The following is a 20,281-nucleotide window of genomic DNA, read 5'->3' on the forward strand; positions in this document are numbered from 1 at the left end:
GAGGGCTAAGAGTGGTGCATTGATCAATTTTTGTTTTAAAGTTTCAAAAGCCTTTTCTTGATCTTTGCCCCACTTATAGGCCACACCTTTCTTGACCAATTCATTGAGAGGGGTGGCTATGGTGCTAAAGTTTGGCACAAACCTCCTATAGAAACTAGCCAACCCATGGAAAGACCTAAGCTCACTTACATTCTTTGGGGGAGGCCAATCCTTAATGGCCATCACTTTTTCTTGGTCCACATGGACCCCATGTTGATTTATTTTGAAACCTAGGAAGATCACATGATCCATCCCAAACACACATTTCTCCATGTTAGCATATAAGGATGCCTTCCTTAAGGTTTCTAACACACTCCTTAAATGATGCAAGTGGTCATCTTGAGACATACTATAAATGAGAATGTCATCAAAGTATACCACAACAAACTTCCCTAAGAACTCCCTAAAAACATGGTGCATGAGTCTCATGAATGTACTAGGTGCATTGGTCAAGCCAAAGGGCATGACTAACCACTCATATAATCCAAACTTAGTCTTGAAAGAGGTTTTCCATTCATCACCTCCTTTGATTCTAATTTGATTGTACCCACTCTTCAAGTCTATTTTGGAAAATATGGTTGCACCATGTAACTCATCAATCAAATCATCTAACCTAGGAATGTGATGCCTATACTTGATGGTTATGTTGTTGATAGCCCTCCAATCTATGCACATTCTCCATGTTCCATCATTTTTGGGGACTAAGATCACAGGCATTGCACAAGGACTCATGTTATGTTGCACCCACCCCTTTTCTAACAACTCATTCACTTGTTTTTGAATTTCTTTAGCCTCCTTGGGACTAGTCCTATAGGCTGGCCTATTAGGCAAAGATGAGCCTTGTATGAAATCAATTTGGTGTTCTATACCTCTTAGGAGTGGGAGACCCTTTGGAGGTTCTTGAAAAACATCTTTGAACTCATCTAAGACTAATGACAAGTCTAAGGGACATCTAGAGTGAGGGTTTTGGAAGGAGGGGGAAGATTCACTAGGATAAGCTAGGAATATGGGTTTTAGGGCAAGCATTACCTTCTTCATCCCCTTGAGGGTGATCATGCTCTTCTTGGACTCATGCCCTTGTGCCTTCTTTTGCGCCTTCTCTTTTTTTCTTTTCTTAATCATTTGCAATTGGTCTTCATTGACTTCTCTTGGTGAAAGAGGTAGTAATGTGATCTTTTTGCCTTGGAAGCTAAAGGTAAACTTGTTAACATGGCCATCATGAAAAGCTTTTCTATCAAATTGCCATGGCCTTCCTAATAAAATGTGAGTTGCTTCCATGGGCACTAAGTCACATAATACCTCATCCTTGTAGTTTCCAATGGAGAAGTTAATAAGGACTTGTTTGTCCACTTTGATTTCACCTTCCTCACTAAGCCAAGAAAGCTTATATGGCTTGGTATAAGGGATGGTTTTCAAGCCAAGCTTGTCCACAACCCTTGTGCTAGCCACATTAACACAACTTCCACTATCAATTATGAAGGAGCAAGTTTTGTAGTTGATTTGGCACCTTAAGTGAAAAATACTTTCCCTTTGGTTTTCAAATTCTTTAGGCACGTAGCCTAGCATGCGCCTAACCACCAACAAACCTCCTTCATTAGGTTTGATTTCATCCTCACTTGAAGATTGGGAAGAAGTGTGGGAGGAAGAACTTTTAGGGGAGGGGGGAGAAGAATGTTCACTTTCAACCTCTCCTTTAGGGTTCAAGATCATGTTCCTTTTTGTTGGGCAATTTGAAGCAATGTGACCATAGCCCAAACACTTAAAACATTTGATGGAACTAGTTCTTGAACTTTGAGAAGAGTTTGCATTTTCATGGGAGGTTCTAGACGAATTGGTCCTAGGTGGGTGGTCTTTGGAAGGAGGTTTCTCATCCTTTCTTTCTTTTCCTTTCCAAGTTCTAGAGTAGTATTCATTGTATGAAGTATTCCTCTTGGCCTCTTGTTTCTTTTTCAATTGACTTTCAACTATTAAGGCCAAGTGTAAAATTTTATCAAGAGTGGAATACTTATACAACTCAACTACATCTTGAACTTCTTTTCTAAGACCACTCACAAATCTAGCTACCTTTTCTTCTTCACTTTCAAATTGGAGTCCTACTTTGAGAAGCATGGACTCCATCATTTTAAAATATTCATTCACACACATATACCTTTGTTGAAGCCTTTGGAGCTTCAAAAGAGTCTCCCACCTATAGTAGGAAGGAACAAATCTAGCGCACATCAAAGTCTTAATGTCCCTCCAAGAGGCCGCGGGTGGCTCTTGGTTAATATTGTTCATACACAATTAATGCCACCATGTCATGGCATAATCTTCAAATTCTAAAACTACTAAATCTACTTGTTCTTGATCACCAACTAAATGAATGTTGAAGATTTGGTCCACTTTTTGCTCCCATTCTATGTAGAGGTTTGGGTCATTCTCCCCCTTGAACTTTGGAATCTTGATTGGTGGAGGTTGTCTTTATGGGAGTTGATTGCGCCTTCCACCACCATCATAGTCGTGCCTTCTTCTTCTTCCACCATGGCTAGAGTCCTCGGAAGAGAACCTCCTCCTTCTCCTCTCATCTTCCCTAAGCTCAAGTCTTTGGATGTGCTCTTGTAGGAAGATCTCATTTTGCCTCCTATCCGCCCTCAATTGGTCAAAAGTTTCTCTCCTACTCACTTCCATCTCACGTAAGATGTTGGCAAGGGTCATTTGTTCACTTTCTTAGGCCATAGGAGTCACCATGGGAGGGGAATAAGGTGAGGCCGACTCCTCCTCTTCTTCTACCTCCAAGATTGGATCCATATTCATGTTTCTACACCAAATACTCACCAAAAACCGAGACAACGAAGAGGTTAGCTAACAAACAATTCCAAACCCGAGACCAAGAGTGGTCTTCTCAAGCACCCAAGTGTTTTTTATCACACTTCCAGAGCACACAAGCAAGGCTAGCACTCAAAAACCTTTCAAACAAGTGAAAACACATTTAAAGAGATGAAAACCTTTTCAAAACTCAAACAAGTGGCTCGGCCACAACACTCTAGGAAGACAAGGAAAAGGAAACTACTAAGACAAAACAAAGATTACCTAAAGACAAGCAAGCAAAGCTAAAAAAAACAATAAAGTATAACTTCTAAGGAAACTTGTTTTTAAAGACAAAACTTGAACAAGACTAAAGCAATGAAAAACACTTTCAAAGACTCTATGGAAAGAATTTGAACAAGCCAAGATTATACCTCAAATTATGCAAACACCAAGAAAGATCATAACCAAGTTAAAGCATAAAACTAATTTGTCAATATCACCCAAAATCCAAGTATAAAATTTGGTAGCATAACACCTAGTAAAAATGGCCAAATGGATTCACCAAGCAACACATTAGCTCTCAGCCAAACTGTTTTTGGTCATGAAAATAATTTTTCTTTTCAAAATTAGGTACTTAAGATGATGAAAAGGATATTTTAGGGTGTCTTGAACACTTAGTTCCCAAAAAAATTAGGTCAAAATCAATTTCAAGAAGCATACAACAACAAAAGGCATAGATCTCATGCAATAGCTCAAATACTTAGAAACAAGAACAAGAAAACTCAAAGAAGCATATGACAAGAGACTCAAGAAAAGTTAGACACATTTAAAGACTCAACATGACATACACAAAGACACAAACATGTAGCTATCATGCATTTAAACTCATGGATTTGAGGCTCAAAGACTAAGCATCCAAAGACATGTTATCCAACCACATTTAAGAGTAAGAAGAGTAACCAAACAGTAGCCAAAACTGCCCAACATAACCTGAAAAACGTTGATTCGCGGTGATCTCGGCAGCTCTTACCTTTGCTCACTATTTCAATCATAACTCTCTCCACAGAACTCCAAATGCATTGGTTCTTTTTTTGTTAAAAACTAGACTAACAGGGCTTTCTTTTGACATCAAGAACGTAATTTTTGGACGACTGATCAGGTGCAGTTTAATCTTTTAAAATCGTGAACAGTTTCTGTCAGCATTGTTTTTATGTGGACCATTCAAAGATAGCTACACAAGACAAGGTTAGAACATGAAAACACCATATTCAAGATAACCTAGGCTCTAGATACCAAATGATGAAGGATTATCTTGTTTCCTTTTAGAGTTATGAATATGGTGAAGTTATTTAAGAAAGCTTTTTGAAAATTCCCATTGGACATTAAGATACCGTGCTATCTAGATGTGAAGGTTCATCTCTCAAGCTCATGAAAGGAAGAAGAGAGTTGGATTTAAGCTTACACACACACGGCAATAACAACACTTAAAGAGCAAAATGAAAGAAGAAACAATAAAAATGGAAAGCATAGAAGATGAAGAATGGAAGAAGCACGCCACTCATAGGGGGGATCTAAGCCAACCAAACCCTAGAGATGAGTGATGGTGCCGCCACTTGCAAGCAAGATAAAGCAAAGGTGAGTTCCCTTCTAGGCAGGAGAGCTCACGAAAATTGGTGGTTGAATGCACAAAGTTTATAACAAAATGATCAACCCTTTTACAAGACAATGAGCACCCTTTAAATAGGAGTTCATAGGGGTCCTTTAGCAAATACAAAAACATGAAAAAGGATTAACTAGCAAACTCTAAACCTAATGTGAGAGTGAGTCTTGGCCAAGTGAAGGGAGATGATTGATGGAGGCATTCCCATGAGGATTTTAGGCCAAAAGAGGAATGAGACCAAGTGACCTTCTAAGACATAAACCACAAAGGCAAAAGGAGACAAGGTACATGTCTACTTTTGCTTTTGCTTTATGCTTTTTGCACCAGTGCAGTAAGGGCTTTTTGCCCCGATTATTTTTCTCGTTTTGCCTCAGGTTTGGAATCGAGGCATATTGGGTTGAGGCCAAAAGGTACCCCTTTTGGCCTCGGTTGTTACCCGAAGCCATAGAGTCCCTTTTCTGCCTCGGGTCCATGAGAACCGAAGCCATAAGATAAAAATATTTATTTTTAATTAAATTTTTCGCGGCACAGATCTGAAAGCCAGCTAACGTCGGACCAGAACCAGAATCCTTTCATCCCTACAATGAACGCGAACGCGAACCTAATCAGAACGCGAACGCGAACCTAATCAGAACCCCCATCCCAGCAATGAACGTGAACCAGAATCCCCCATCGACGAACCACCATTGTCGCAGCGATGAACGCGAACCACTATTGCAAGCCATCATCGGCACCGCTGCGACGAACGGTGAGAAGACAAGTCTGGTGACGGTGCAGATTCACGACCTTTGTTGCAGTGACGGTGGCTTTCTGCAAGGGCAGAGATCTCGACGGTGGTTCCTCTAGTGGAGCGCGATGGCGATCTCGCGAAAGGTGCTGCCATGGTGGATCGCGTCGCCGCGTTGCAGATCTGGTTCCCTGTTTTCGCGTCATAGTGGTGGTTCGTGTTCGTAGTGGAGTTTCACGGTGGCTAGGGTTTAGGGTTCCCATATGGTTCTGTGCGCGCGAGCAAGAAGATGGAGAAGACGCAGCAGCGCGAGGAAGAAGTAGAGGGGTTCGCGTTTTTGTGCCCTAATTAAACTATTTGGCCCCGGTTCAGTGCCATCCGAGGCCAAAGACGTAACCTTTTGGCTTCGGGTCTGTTCAACAGAAGCATATAAGCACCTTTTGGCACCGATTTTTTTTGAACCGAAGCCTATAACCCCTTTTGGCCTCGTGTTTTTCTTGAACCGAGGCATAAAAGTTGCCTGAAATTGCAAAAATGCCACTGCGTCGTTTTATGCTTCGGTTCCTTGCCAACTGAGGCTTATAAGGCGAGGTAAAAATGCAATTCTGCACTAGTGTTGCTTTCTATCTAAAAGTTTCATCATTCTTAATTTGATTTTTGTGCAAAAAGCCATATGTACCCAACGGGTTTCATGACTTCAGGTGTGAGAACTATATGTCTAAAAACCTTTCGTTTAGCAAGCAAATGTAATTATGCTTCTTTCCATATTTTCATTTTGGCCAACCTTTTCTTTGTCGACAATCTTCAATGATAATTACTTATTGATCCTCATTGTCATTCATAGCATTCATTGCTATATTATAAGTAAAAGTTTCATCAATGTTAACTTCATTTTGGTTCCATATTATATGATTCATGACATAATTTATTGAGATCTCATCATTTTCAACAGTTTCAGGTACCTGAGGTTCTTCTGGAACCGAACCATTAATTATGTCAAATGAATCTTTTGGGATTTCAACTTTTTGGATTAGGTCATTTTGCATTTTAGCTCCCTTTCTCATTCAAGAGTTTTTATCTTTGGAACCAATAGGCGTACCACGCTTCAAACGTGTCTTTGAAACTAACAAACCTACCATGCTTCAAGCGTGTTATGAAATAATATCAAATATACTCAGAGCATTAGTAGTTGGTACATATAATTTGATTACCCTTTCTGTCAATAAGAATATTTGGTAATTGATAGACTAATTTTGTAAATGAATTATCTTTTAAACTTCTAGTTCACATTCTTTTGTACGAGGATCAAGATAAGATAATGATAATTCATTCCAACCAATATTCTTTTCGAATTGTTTTCTTTCTCCCCCTAATGTTGGAAAAACTTATTCATCAAAGTGACAGTCGAAAAATCAAATTGTATATTAGTCGAGCTGTAAATAAGTCTCTTGTTGGTAATTCAACATATTTTATTATTGAGGGAGGATCATATCCAACATATATTCTCAATCATCTCTAAGGACCCATCATAGTCCTTTTTGGTGTGAAAATCAAAACATATATACCACACTTAAAAATTCTTACATGAGAATATTAGTTCACTAACCAAAAACCAACTGCATAATAGAGTATTTGTGATAACTTACTGGCTTGATGCGAATCAATAATGCAACATGTGAAATTGCATATTTCCAAGTAGTCATTGGAAGATTAGCTCGCGTAAGTAATGATCTTGCAATCAATTTTAGACGTTTTAGTAATGATTTTGCAAGTCTATTTTGAGTATCAACATGTGCTACTGGATGCTTAACTTCAATTCCAATTGATATACGATACTCATGAAAAGCATGAGATGTAATTTCATCAGTATTATCAAAACAAATTTTCTAAATCGAATAATTTGGGAAGTGAGCTCTTAACTGTACTAATAACTTTGCAATTACTTGATTGCGAGTTGATAATAAACAAATGTGACCATCTATTTGATGCATCAATTAAAACCATAAAATATATAAATGTTCCACATGGTGGGTGTATTGGACCATAAATATCACCCTGTATTCATTCTGAAAATGAGATTGACTCATTTTTTATTTTTCTGATAATGGTCTAATTATCAACTTTTGTGAACATATAGTACATGAGAACTCATTAGTCTGAAGAAGTTTCTTGACTCTTAAGTGGGTGTCAATGCAATATCTTCATCAAATCTTTATGCATTAAAGTCATTTGTGCTAACAACTTTTCCTTTTAAATTTTTTTCCACTTTTAGAGTTGTGTGAAAAAGTTCCTCCAATGTGACATAGTTTTGCAATTCCACCACATCTTGGATCTCTTGGTTTTATCCATGTAAGAACCTTGCCATCTTGGCATCATTGTTTTCTTCCACTTAGCATTTCATAAGAAGCTTGTCCATCTTCGTGTAGTATTCCTCCGCATTTTTAGATCCATGCCTCAACCTTTGAAGTTGAAGGAGAAAATATTTCTTATGATGCTTAGGTATGAATCTCTCTCTCAAACATTTTTCCAAATCATCTTAAGTTTGAGTGGGTTACCTCATTTTGAATAAGGTTCCACAAGCATAACCCTCAAATTCAAGCATAACAAGTTTAATAATGTCCAAGTCCTTAAGTTCAAAAGAAAAAGAAATTTGTTCTACTTTCTTTTCCCATTCCTCATACACATTGGGATCAAATATGCCTAAGAACCTTGAAAATTTGACAATATTTTTTACAATTAATTTATCTAGTTCAGCTCTTGGATGGTGCCTCCTCTCACGACTTTGTCTTTGGCTTCTTCTTGAAGGTTCATAAAAGGCCTCCATCTCACTTCCAAATTACGTGTAAGCTCTTAAAGAATTATGAAGCTTTTTCTCTTCCAACTTTTGGATTCGTTTGCTTTGTTCTTCCAAGTGGTTATAGATGCTTAAGGAAGATTTAAGGTCAGTCCATATTGAAACTTCCTTCCTCTTTGCAATTCTTGGCTGCCATTCCTAGAAAGATGCATAAAAACCTACAAAATAAGCCACAAAACTACTTCTAAAGTAGTGTAAATGTTAGTAAAAAGATGTCCTATCACTCTTTAGTGTTTGTGCTCAAAATTTTCGTCCTCTCCACTAAGAAAATAGTAAAAATATGGTCTAAGAAAATAGTAAAAATATGGTGTATAATGATCAACACTTAGTTCGCTCAAGAGAGAGTAAAAGAGTTCTCAAAAGTTACTTCAAAGTCCAAGTCAAGAAATACTATCTTTTATGTGAAAGATATGAAGCAAATCAAAATATACTTAAACCTTAAATTCTTTGAAAAGTGGTAAACAAAACCACGAGAATCAAAGAAGACAAATTGGAAATGCTCATTAAAAAAAGGTAATAAAATATTATATCAACTCATTTGACAAGTGACTCAAAAATGAAAAAGAAAAACTTGAAAAGGACACGAGGAAAGGTAAAATTCAAGCAAAAATTTCACTCATATGAATCATGTTAAATGTTCTAATGAAGGCTACCAAACATATACACATTCAAAGAGATAAAAGTCATTCAAATGAATTATACAATTCGTGAATCCCCCTGTGGAAGTCAAACAACAATTTGTTTCAAGAAACTAGGACAAACTAGTCATGAACTACCACTTTTTACTTGATTTTTTTTTTCCTTTTGCTTCTTTTTCATTTTTGACTTTTTTTCTTAGCCCAATATGGTTTGATAATTCAGATTAACATGTCCCTTGAAGATTTGATTGTATTTGGTAATTTGCTTAAAACAATTACTACAAAACTACCAAAACAGAAAAGGGATTCAACAATTACATATGTGTTCATGAGTCTAAAATCATCTTACAAACATGTATAATTTTAGAAAAACATTCAAAATAAATTTAACACTTTAAAAACTATAGAAAACAATAGAACAAGACATAGACTAAAAAATTAAAACAAGGATAAAGCACGTGAAATTAACCAAGCATCAACATCATACCCATTTTCCTAAAAAAAAATTGACCTATTTTGGAAGAATTTGATATAATGACTTGATTAATGGAGTAAACTAATGAAACAAAACACAACATATATGGATAACATGTTTATCATTCTACCAAATCAAGAAAGGAATACATTAATCACATCCAAAGAGAAGTTGGTTTCAAACCCATTGACAAGGAACACCTACTTGGAATGATGAAACACCTTCTTAGACTTGGGCTGATCCTTCTATCTTTGATACCACTTGATATGAACCTTATAATTTTGGTAGGATCTAGATCAGTCCCTCAAGGTGTATGAAAGACGAAACCCATGCTTGAAGATCCATTAATGGCAGAAGAAAAAGAAGAAATAATAAACACCATAGGTTAGACTAGAATATGGAGTAGAAAAACATAATCAAGTAAAGAAATGAAATGAAAAATGGATTAAGGAAGAGAAATGGAAAGAACATGCCACCTTCAATTAAGAATAAAGGATAAATGCAATATGATTCACCACTTGAAAAAGATTTCCAAGATAATAACCTGAACGCTAAACTTCAACTCTCAATCCTCAGAAAAAGAGACTTCTCAAATGCTCACAAAAAGACTCTAGGAAACCTACTATATAAAGGTGATGATCCCACCCATGTATCTTCCCAAAACATAATCCTAGATTCTAAACCTACTTTCCACTCTAAGTTCTCGTCAAACCATTTTCCTTCCTCTCCCTCTCCATAATGTCCTTCCACCAACTTCATGTATAATGTTTTCTATTTTATCCTTTTAGTCCTCTCCAAGAGCCATATAAATTGTAGGATATCCTTTCATAATCCTTGTTCACTCGTGCGCAATTTTCATTCCCATTGAGCTAAAAGAGGTTTGTTGAACCATTGGATGTCTTTTATTCCAAGTCCTTTTCATGTTTAAGTTTACATAAATTTTCCATTTCACCTAGAAAATCTTTCTATCCTCATGTCCCCATCTTCACAAAAAGCTTCTTTCAAGACTATTAATAGTCTTACAAACACCTATTGGGACTTTATAAAATGAAAAATAGTAAAGTAGTAGGGCTGTTACTATTGATTTTGTTAAGCATATTTTTCTTTCAAAAGATAAATGTATACCTTTCCAAGTATGCTTTTAGTGAGTAAAACATTTTTGAGTGCTTTTTTGGGTTGTCAAATAGGTTGCTTTATTGGGTTACCTCTTACAACCATACTAAGATATTTGAAAGGTACTTCCATTGTATTACAATTTAAAATACGTGAGTAGCTCATTAAATCATTTTTATCTACGCTTAAGGCTCAAAATTTTATTTTATGCAAATTAACTCTAAGTCTTGAAGTCATCTTAAAGCACCCAAGTATGCTTTTAATGACTAAAAAATTTTGGCCGTTTGTTTTACACACGAACAAAGTGTCAACCGCAAATTGTTGAAGGTTAACACTGACCTTATTTTCCTTTACTTCCATCCCTTTACACTATTTTGTCCTAGCAACTTGATTTATCATTCCCAATAGACTTTGTGTCACTATTAAGAACAAAAGAGGTACAATCGGGATCCCTTGTCTCAATCCTCTTGTAGGGTTGAATTGTTTCGTTGAGATACCATTTATTAAAACTGAAACAGTAACAAATTCTATATATTCCTTAATTTAGCCTATCCATTGTCTACAAAAACCTAGTCTCCCGATCATAGTTCATAAACAACGTCAAATAGACAACTTTTTTTTATATAATTAAAGTTGACATTTGAATAACATTCTCTTCAATGCTATTTTATATAATATATAAAAAGAATTTATCATAATCAAATAAAACACTTACTTCATGCAACTAAAATTTGTCTCTCTGTAATATATATATATATATATATATATATATATATATATATATATATATATTATAGTACATTATTTCCAGTTATATTTATCACAAGTCAAAATAGAAGCACAACATTATATAAGAAGACTCATTCAGTTGAGATAATGATAAAACCAGTGAAGAATGTCAAGATTCAAAGATTAAATTATTACAATTATAATGAACACATTGTGAGAATACTTTTATACAATGGTTTTCAAATCTATTATAACCTCAAGACAAAGATGCACTCAAAATAAAACAAAATTATTATAATTCTTATCAACATTATTATTATGCAATGGTTAATTCAAAGCTATTATAACCTCAAGACAAAGATGCCCTCAGGATTATTGTAGGATAAGTCAGTATGGAAATTTGTTGATAACAAGTCAAGAGTTTATATTCGAAGGAATTATGTGCAACAATGTTATTGATTTTCACCGAGCACTTAGGGTTATGGTCATGGCATTGGTTGAACTACTTGAGCTTGAACTTGCTTCCACAGAGTCATTCTTACTGAAAATGCCTGGCCTTTTAGGTTCATCCAAATCCATCTCAGTTCCCAACATTAAAACCACTGAACTCATTGTAGGCCTATCCTCTGGATATTGTTGCACACACAATAGCCCAATATGGATGAAACGTAAAATTTCTAATTCAATAAATGAGTCCTTAATGTTTGGATCAATTATTTCCAAAGTCTTTCCAAATTTCCACCGCGTCCATACCTATATACAAACAACATAATTGTTACAATTAAAACAATTAATGTAAATATCGTATAAGATGAACAAAATAATAATTAGTAAAGTGCTTACATGATCAACAAGGTTATATTGATTCCCACGATATGGTTTTCTATTTTTCCTCCCACATATTATCTCCAACAGTATAACACCAAAGCTGAATACATCAGATTTTACTGAAAACTGTCCATCAATAGCATATTCTGGTGCCATGTACCCACTGAAATTAACCATTGAAGAAAGATCAAATTTGCATGAATTGTCTGTAAATGAAAAAGGTTCCTAAACATTCACACTCACAATGTTCCAACTATCATATTTGTGTTTCCTTCAATCTCCTCTCTTCCAACAGTTTTAGCCAATCCAAAATCTGATATTTTTGGATTAAAATCCTCATCTAGAAGAACATTACTCGCTTTGAGGTCTCTATGGATGATTCTTAGTCGAGAATCTTCATGAAGATACGTAAGTCCTCTAGCAAGTCCACAAATTATGTTGAAACGCTTTTTCCAATCAAGTGATTTACCTTTGGCATGATCTGCGTTTCACAACAAATATTTCATTAATAAATAGATATTCATGCTTGTGAATCTTCTCTCTAGTAAGTGTTAAAATAAGAGATGTTGATATTCTATACCAAAAATGATATTATATACCAAAAATGAAGTAATCTAGGCTGCCATTAGACATGTATTCATAAACCAATACTTTTTCTTGGTTCTGAATGCAACAACCTAGAAGTTTTACAAGATTCCTGTGCTGAAGTTTTACAATTAGTTTGACTTCATTTACAAACTCGGTTATTCCTTGTCCTGAATTCTTTGAAAGTCTCTTTACAGCAATCTCGAGTCCACTGAATAATTTTCCCTGCAAATCACATTCATCTAAGTGTTAGCAAAACAAAATTTTAATGATTCATTTTTCTTATGTATTTCATGTAAACAAGATATTACAACTTATAGGATTTACATTTTGGCTTTTCATCTCAAAGATATAATGTCTCCAATTATTACAAATCATGACACTATAATGATCATTAACATCCCAAACATAACACACTAAAGTCCAGAATTTTGCTCTCCTAAAACATAAAATTATAACTACTCATCATGAAATCTACCATACATAGTAACTCCCAGATTTAAGTTTACCTAATAAAATGCCCCTGTAAACTTCAATGCTTCTTCCATCCTTCATTATGATCAACTTTTGTAGTTATTGAATCACAAACTAGTAATGGCTTTGTAAATAATTTTGCAATTTGATCTCGACTTCCCATGAGCTCCATCTCCACACTACCTTCCTTCACTTGTTCTCGGATGAAACGAAATCTAACATCAATATGCTTGCTCCTCTCATGGTTGACTAGGTTCTTGGCCAACTCAATGGCTGACTTGTTATATACTAGAATTATAGTCTCACTTTCTTGTTTCTACTCCAATTTTCATAGAAGAATTATAAGCCATACTTCATGACAAAAACTCAATGATGTTTCTACATACTCGGCTTCACATGTTGACAACTTCAGGGTTGCTGCTTTGAGAGCCAACTTAACATCATGTTGCCCATGAGAAATATATAACTGAATATGCTTTTCTGATCATCTACATCTATATACAATTGTCTAAGTACCCTACTAGTCGGTAGTTGTTTGACCTAATGTAGTATAAGCGAGTGATATTTTCCCCGAACATACCTCAATATCCTTTTCAGCATTTTCCATTGTGTGTAGCTCGACAAGTCCATATATCGACTTACTATTCCAATGCTTAGTTGTAAGTCCGACCTTGTACTTGTTAAGTAACAAAGGCTGACAAGAAAACTTCGATACTTACGAGCATCTATGTGGTCTCTACCATCAAAATTTGAGAGGTTTGTTCACGGTTCCATTGGGGTTGAAATTAGGTAATAGGTTGTCATCTTGAACATGCTCAAGATATCTTCGACATACCTTTCTTGAGACAAAAGAATATCGGTCTCAATTTGTTTGACTTTGAATGAGAAAATACTTCATATGTCTCAAGTCAATCATTTCAAATTCTTTTTCAATGACACTTTTGAACTTCTGAATCATATTTAGATTGTTTCCCATGAAAATAATATCATTATCGAAAGAGAAGTGAACATTACATTACCTTCATGTTTCTTTATGTATAGGACATGTTCATACGAACATTGTTCGTATTTGTTCTTCTTGAAGTAAGTATCAATGCCATCATTCCACACTCGAGGAGCTTGTTTGAGTCCATATATTGCCTTCTTCAATCTCAACACTTTCTTTTATTCTCCTTTCTCATATACCCGAGTGGTTGTTCAATATAAACTTCTTTCTTCAAGACTCCGTTCAAAAATGTCGATTTCACGCTCATTTGAAATATCGACCATCTATACTAACTTGCTAATAAAATTAGTAGCTAAATAGTCACCATTCTTATGATTGGTGAAAACACCTCAACATAGTCTACTCCCTCATTCTGTTTATAAATATTTTGCAACAAGTCAGGCTTTGTATCGTCTATCTCACCTTTAGCGTTCATCTTCCTTTTTTATACCTATGGGCCAAGATTTTTTTGGGAGATCAGACAACTCCCACATGTTGTTGTGCTCCATTGCACGTATCTCATTATCCATTAAAACATGCCATTTCCCATCTTGAATAGTCTTTTCAAAAGTTATGTTCTGTATATCTGCCAAAAGACAAAGAATATATATACTTCTTCAGTAGACTCACAATAATCTTACAAAGTCTACATTCTAGACAATCGTGGTTCATCCTCATCATCAGTTTCCAAATTTGCTATAGTTGGTGGTATAACAATTGACGTGCTAGTCTTTCACCATCGTCTTACTAGCACCTTCTAGTTTATTGGGTAAAATATTTGGTAAGCTTTATCATTCTCATCACATCGAAGAAACACAAGCTTCTTTCACTTGTCTTCAAGTTTTGTTATTTATGGAGTCAATATGCGACCATATGCCATGTTGTCGAACACATTGAGATGAGACACACTCGACATCTATCCACTTCATATTTCTTGTGGTGTATTTTTATTCAACTCTACATGTGGACACCTATTCTGCACATAAATAGCACATTGCACGACTTCTTCCCATAATTTCATCGGCATATTCTTACTTTTCAACATTGTTAGAACCATAGATAGAATTGTTCAATTCTTCCTTTCCATTACTCCATTGTGTTGTGGTGAGTATGGTGTTGTTAAAAGTCTTTTTATGCCATGCTCTTCATAATACTTCACAAACATGACTGACATGAATCCTCTTTCCCTATCAGACCGAACAACTTTAATATGATTGCCTGTCTCCTTTAAAACCATCACTTTGAATTTCTTGAATGTCTCAAACACTTTAAATGTTTCTTTCAAGAAGTATACCCCTGATTTTCTTGAAAAATTGTCAACAAACAAACAAAATACCTTTTACCACTAGGGGTAATCAATCCAGACACATTAGTATGTATTAGACCGAGTTGCTCCCTTGCTTGGTTCTTGACACTTCTCATGAATATTATCCTCGACTGTGTATCGAGTACACATTCTTCACTAAACTTCACCATCTCGGTCAGTCCACCAAAGTCTAGGTGGCCAAACTTAAAGTGCGCATCATTGTTTCATATTCCACATTAAGTTTGAAGCAACTCAAGGACAATCTTCAAATCTAGTTTTTACATCCGGTTTCCCTCATTTGTACTCAGGTAGTCAAACATCCTAATTGTCCTTCAATTGCAATACTTGATTTTTCATTAAAATCGAGTGACCCTTCTCCATTAGTTGCCCCATGTTAAGAATATTACTTTTGAGATCGGTACATCTCAAAATCTCTCTAACTCAACCATCCTTCTTTGAGTATCAAATTATTCCTAAGCTATTACTACATTCTTTGAATCTGCCCCAAAGGCCATATGTCTAGCATCAACCTTAGGAAGGTCTTGGAAACACTCATGGTTGGTCGCTCTTGTGTCAAGGTACCACATCGAGTTGATTGAATAACTTGGTTGCAATACCAAGTTTAATAGCTAGTTGTTTTGTCGAAAATGTTGATAAATTTGAGATCAGTCCTCGAGCTATGTGACATCATCAACACATTGACCTCATTTTCTTTGACTTTCTCTATGAGAGAGTTGGTTGCCTCATCTTTCCTATTTTGAGATCAACACTCTTTTTTCAAAGTGACCGACCTTGCCACAATTGTAAAATTTGTCTGCTTTACAATCATTTGAATATTGATCGTGTTTACCACATTTGAAGCACTCAATGTTTGAGGTGCTTGATTGACCGCCTCTCAATCAACCTCTTTGTCCCTACCAATTTTTTTGGCTAGATTGCCTTCTCTCTTCCTCCTATCCTCCACGACCTTGGCCATCGTGACCATTTCTTCCTCGTGTCCTCCACGACCTCCACCTCCCAAGCCTTTTCGTATACTTTAAGTTTTCTAAGTGACATGCCTTCTCCTCTTTGATTTTTGGTTTTCACTAAAGTGCGTGTTCAAAATACTCCACCTTCTTCTTCTTCTTTTGTTGCTCGTGCACCTCAAGGGATCTGACAAGGACTTCAATCGTGAGCGTTATAGGTCCTTGGACTCCTTAATCGTGCACATCACATTCTCGAAGTTGTTGTTCAACGACCTCAAAATCTTCTTCACAATTTGGCTAGCAGGCAACGCATGTCTGTTTTTGTCAAGTTGGTTTGTCACGTTTCAACCCGAGTAATGTACTTAGCTACTCCCTTAGTCTGATTCAGTGTCATGCTTTGCAACTCTCTTATGAGTTTTTTAAGCCTCTCACCTACTCCACTTGGTCATCTTCCCTATACACCTTTTCCACTAAGTCCCACATTTCTTTTGAAAGTTTTGGATTTTCAGTCTTCTAAAGTCGGACATCTCTGCAGCTTGGTTTAGGATGTACAAGGTTGCATTGTCATTTATACGCACTTTTTGTAATGAATTCATATGGCCATTTGACCAATTCGTGGTGCTTTTTGGTTCTACTTGACCATTTTCCACCACCTTCCAATTTTCTTGGGAGCCATGGAGAGCTTTCATCTTAAGACTCGAATTGTCATAATTGATCACCTTCGTCAACTTGGGCAAGGATACACCTTTTATTATACTAGCCTTTTCTCACTCTCTTTTTTTCACTCAAACATTCAAGTTAACTGCTCTGATATTACTTTTTAGCAAAACAAACTTTTGATGAATAATATGATTGACTTTTCTTGTGTATTTTATGTAAATAAAACATTACAATTTATATGACTAACATTTTGGCTTTTCATCTCCAAGCCATAATGTCTCCAATTGTTACAAAACATGACACTATAATGACCATTAACATCCTAGACATAACATACTAGAGTCTAAATTATCAAAATATAACAACTAATAAACTTTGCCGCACATAGTAACTCTCATATTTAAGTTTACTTAACACCGAGTAGAAACTCTTTTAAAATTATTCTCTAGTTGTTTTTGTTTCCAACAATTTGATTTATAGTATCAATAATTCTCTAATATTATTCTAGTATTGAAATTCGCCAAAAGGAAACATTGAATTACCCGATATACAGGTCCGAAACCACCTTCTCCAATTTGGTTCATCTCTGAGAAGTTATCAGTGGCAGATGTAATTGCTGACAAATCGAATAATGGGAGATCCAAATCGTCCACATATGTTTCAAAGTTATTTTTTGGCTTTGACTTTTCTAAAAAAGAATAGAATTAATTAGAAATTTATGGAAAGAAAATTAAACTAACTAAGATACATATTATATTCATTTATGCAGAAAAAAGACATTACATTTGTTCAGATAAAAAGAAATGATAATGTTGTGCTTTTCTTCTTTAACTGGTATAAGTTTTTAAAATCGAAAACTACCAAAGGGAACAAAATTGGTTGACCATTCCAATGGGTCATCAAACAAAATATTCACATGAATGTTAATTCACTTGTTACTATTTGAGGTGTTGAAAGGAACGGTTGATGAGATAAAGAAAATGTACAAATAGAATGTGAAAGTAATAGAGTCGGAAGTAGTATATTTTGTAATTGTGAGTGACTATATTAGATGTTGTCTTTCATACTTCAAATTTTTGTGTATATGGATATGTATAAACCATAGATTATTCTAGAAATTACTCGCTAGAATTTATATAGAATATTTTTGATTTTTTTCTATTTTTGACTTTTTTATGATGTTCTAGAATTTTAATGACATTTTAATACTTTTATTTTAAGATTTATATATTTTTCTACGATTTGCATTATACTATAATATTTCTTTTAAATTTATCTTTTACTGTTCTATATATATATATAATTTCCCATCTCTTTTATTAAATTTATCAGATATTTTAATTCAGTGGATTCACTTTTACTTTTTCATTTTACACATTTTCTGCTTCCACAAATCCAGTACAATGAACTATTAAGCCTATTTTTGAGTTAGAGAAAAGGAAAATTGCTTTACCATTACTGTTCCTCCTGAACCTGCAGATGAAATAAATACCAAGTGAAAGCATCCCTGAAGCCACAGTGATGCTGCTTACAAGTATTATTTTATACTTCCTCGGTGTGTCGATAGCATCTTCTTGACGGTTGAATTTGATCAAACAAAATAACAACTGGTAAATTCCTTTTTCAAGGTCCAAACATAAATTCCCAAAGACAAATTGAAACTGTGATCAGAAAAACAAGAAAAGGTGTAGCTGGAAAAGTGAACGAAGCAGTTACCTAATTCTGACTTTGGCACCCGGATATATAAATTCTGCCCATATGTAGCATTTGAATACCGTATGATGTCAATTAAATCACCAAACCACATCACGCAACCACTTCCTGATCCACTAATATTATAATTTGTATATGCCCTGCAGGAACAATTATTGAAGCACGTCCTTGAGCATTGCGCTAGATCAATACTCTTATCCACAAAGGTATGTTCGGTATCCGGTACTTTCAAGCCTTCCACAAGGACAAACCCATCATTCTTGCAATTCAAAGCATGTTTAAGAACACATCCTTGAGACCACCCCGTTACGTTCCAGTTTTTAGGAGACTTTGGCTCGAACCCTTTTAAGCATTTACACATTGGTGATCCAGAAGGGGAGCAATATGCATTGGCTCCACATAAGCCATATTTGTCACAGATGTCTGCTGGCATGGTTGAATAAGGTTGCCATGATTCACTACCCTTTAGCCACACATAACGAGGACGTTGTTGCAAGGTTTGGTTAATGACCACAGTTGATATTAGGCCTGTAGTCGTGATGGTCCATGTGTAATAAACCTCTTCCTTGTTGGAGACATACTCAAAACTGTAAAACTTATTAGGCCGTAGATCTGGCTGGCCACTGAAGCGCAATCCATTCCATGGTCCAACTCTGTAGAACTTTTTGGTTCCCTTCATGATATAGGTATCAGGATAAGGATACAGTTTAATGCCCCATGATAAGTCTCCTGGTGTTGGATCATCGTAACTCTTCCAAGCTACGAGACGAGTAGAAAGATTTCTTTTGATGTTCCATCCAATCTTCATTCCAGATAACATTGTATTAGAAGGGTAATCAAAGCTTTGCCACAAGTATGCATCTGCATTTGCCTCACCTGATCCCTTATTACAAGATTACCAGAGTCCAAAAGCACTGCAACCGGATTCTGTGCATAGTTTACAGAACTAGTGCACCAAACAACCATGTTGTTGTGTGTAAGGACCAAGTTGCCAGAACTGTTTAGTTTCAAGATGGCGGAGGAATCATTGATAGGACTGGCACCGTTTGCAACCCAAACAACGTTTTGAATCGGAATATTCTTATACCGAATCCCGAGATAGATTTTGTTGGGGTTTCCAAGATTGAAGAAACCAAACTCAAAGGTTCCAAGTGGGTAAGAAACTACGGTCTTTCCATAACTGAGGGACTGGTACTGCGAAATGGATGATGCGCTTTCTACTGCGGAAACAAGAGAAGGGATAAAAAATACAAGTATGAGACTCATCAGAGTAAGAAGAATGAACTTCATTGAGTACTAAGCCTGAGAGTTAGAGCTCACGCTGAAGACTAAGAAAACTGAATTCATAAAAATTTATTAGACAGTGGTTTGGTTCTTGACAATGAGTGACAATAACCTCAATGAAAATGTTCTATGATTTTCAGTAGAATTTTCTGTGGACTCCTGTATTTCTTGTTCTACGGGTTTTCTTTGCTTCACTTTCGCACAATGTGGCTAGAAGGACCACAGTGTCTAGTATTGTCAATTGTTCTCATTCACTCTCCGGTGTTTAAATAACTAGACGAGACTTCTATACAAGACTAAGATAGAAAGTTCAACAATTTTGATGTGTATACGAGGAACAACTTGCGATATTGGTCCACAACTCACCTATCTATCATAAATAGTATATGTTCAATGGCTAGCACATGTCTTTGAAAATATTCTGAAATAAATATCTATTTTTTTAAAATCAGGAAATAA

General features: G+C 35.6%; 1 protein-coding gene across 4 annotated transcripts; it reads right to left on the bottom strand.

Annotated features, from left to right (window-relative positions):
* Positions 1 to 11,197: 11,197 nt before the first annotated feature.
* LOC114169104 (G-type lectin S-receptor-like serine/threonine-protein kinase SD1-1) lies at positions 11,198 to 20,072 on the bottom strand. Of its 4 annotated transcripts, none has more exons than XM_085669097.1 (7): positions 18,542 to 20,072; positions 18,279 to 18,395; positions 17,368 to 17,513; positions 12,450 to 12,660; positions 12,094 to 12,331; positions 11,866 to 12,013; positions 11,198 to 11,775 (listed from the first exon to the last, which is right to left on the bottom strand). In XM_085669097.1, the coding sequence occupies exons 1-7, from the start codon at positions 19,356 to 19,358 to the stop codon at positions 11,485 to 11,487; spliced, it is 1,968 nt and encodes a 655-aa protein (XP_085525223.1). In that variant the 5' UTR covers positions 19,359 to 20,072; the 3' UTR covers positions 11,198 to 11,484. The 4 variants fall into 4 exon arrangements, with proteins under 4 accessions (XP_085525223.1, XP_085525222.1, XP_085525224.1 ...); XM_085669096.1 differs by having other exon boundaries at positions 18,279 to 18,398; XM_085669098.1 differs by having other exon boundaries at positions 17,368 to 17,508; positions 18,542 to 18,562.
* Positions 20,073 to 20,281: the final 209 nt, after the last annotated feature.

Source organism: Vigna unguiculata, chromosome 11, assembly GCF_037176805.1.
Source record: "Vigna unguiculata cultivar grain cowpea cultivar isolate G323 ecotype 2 chromosome 11, ASM3717680v1, whole genome shotgun sequence".
NCBI classification, from domain to species: domain Eukaryota; kingdom Viridiplantae; phylum Streptophyta; class Magnoliopsida; order Fabales; family Fabaceae; genus Vigna; species Vigna unguiculata.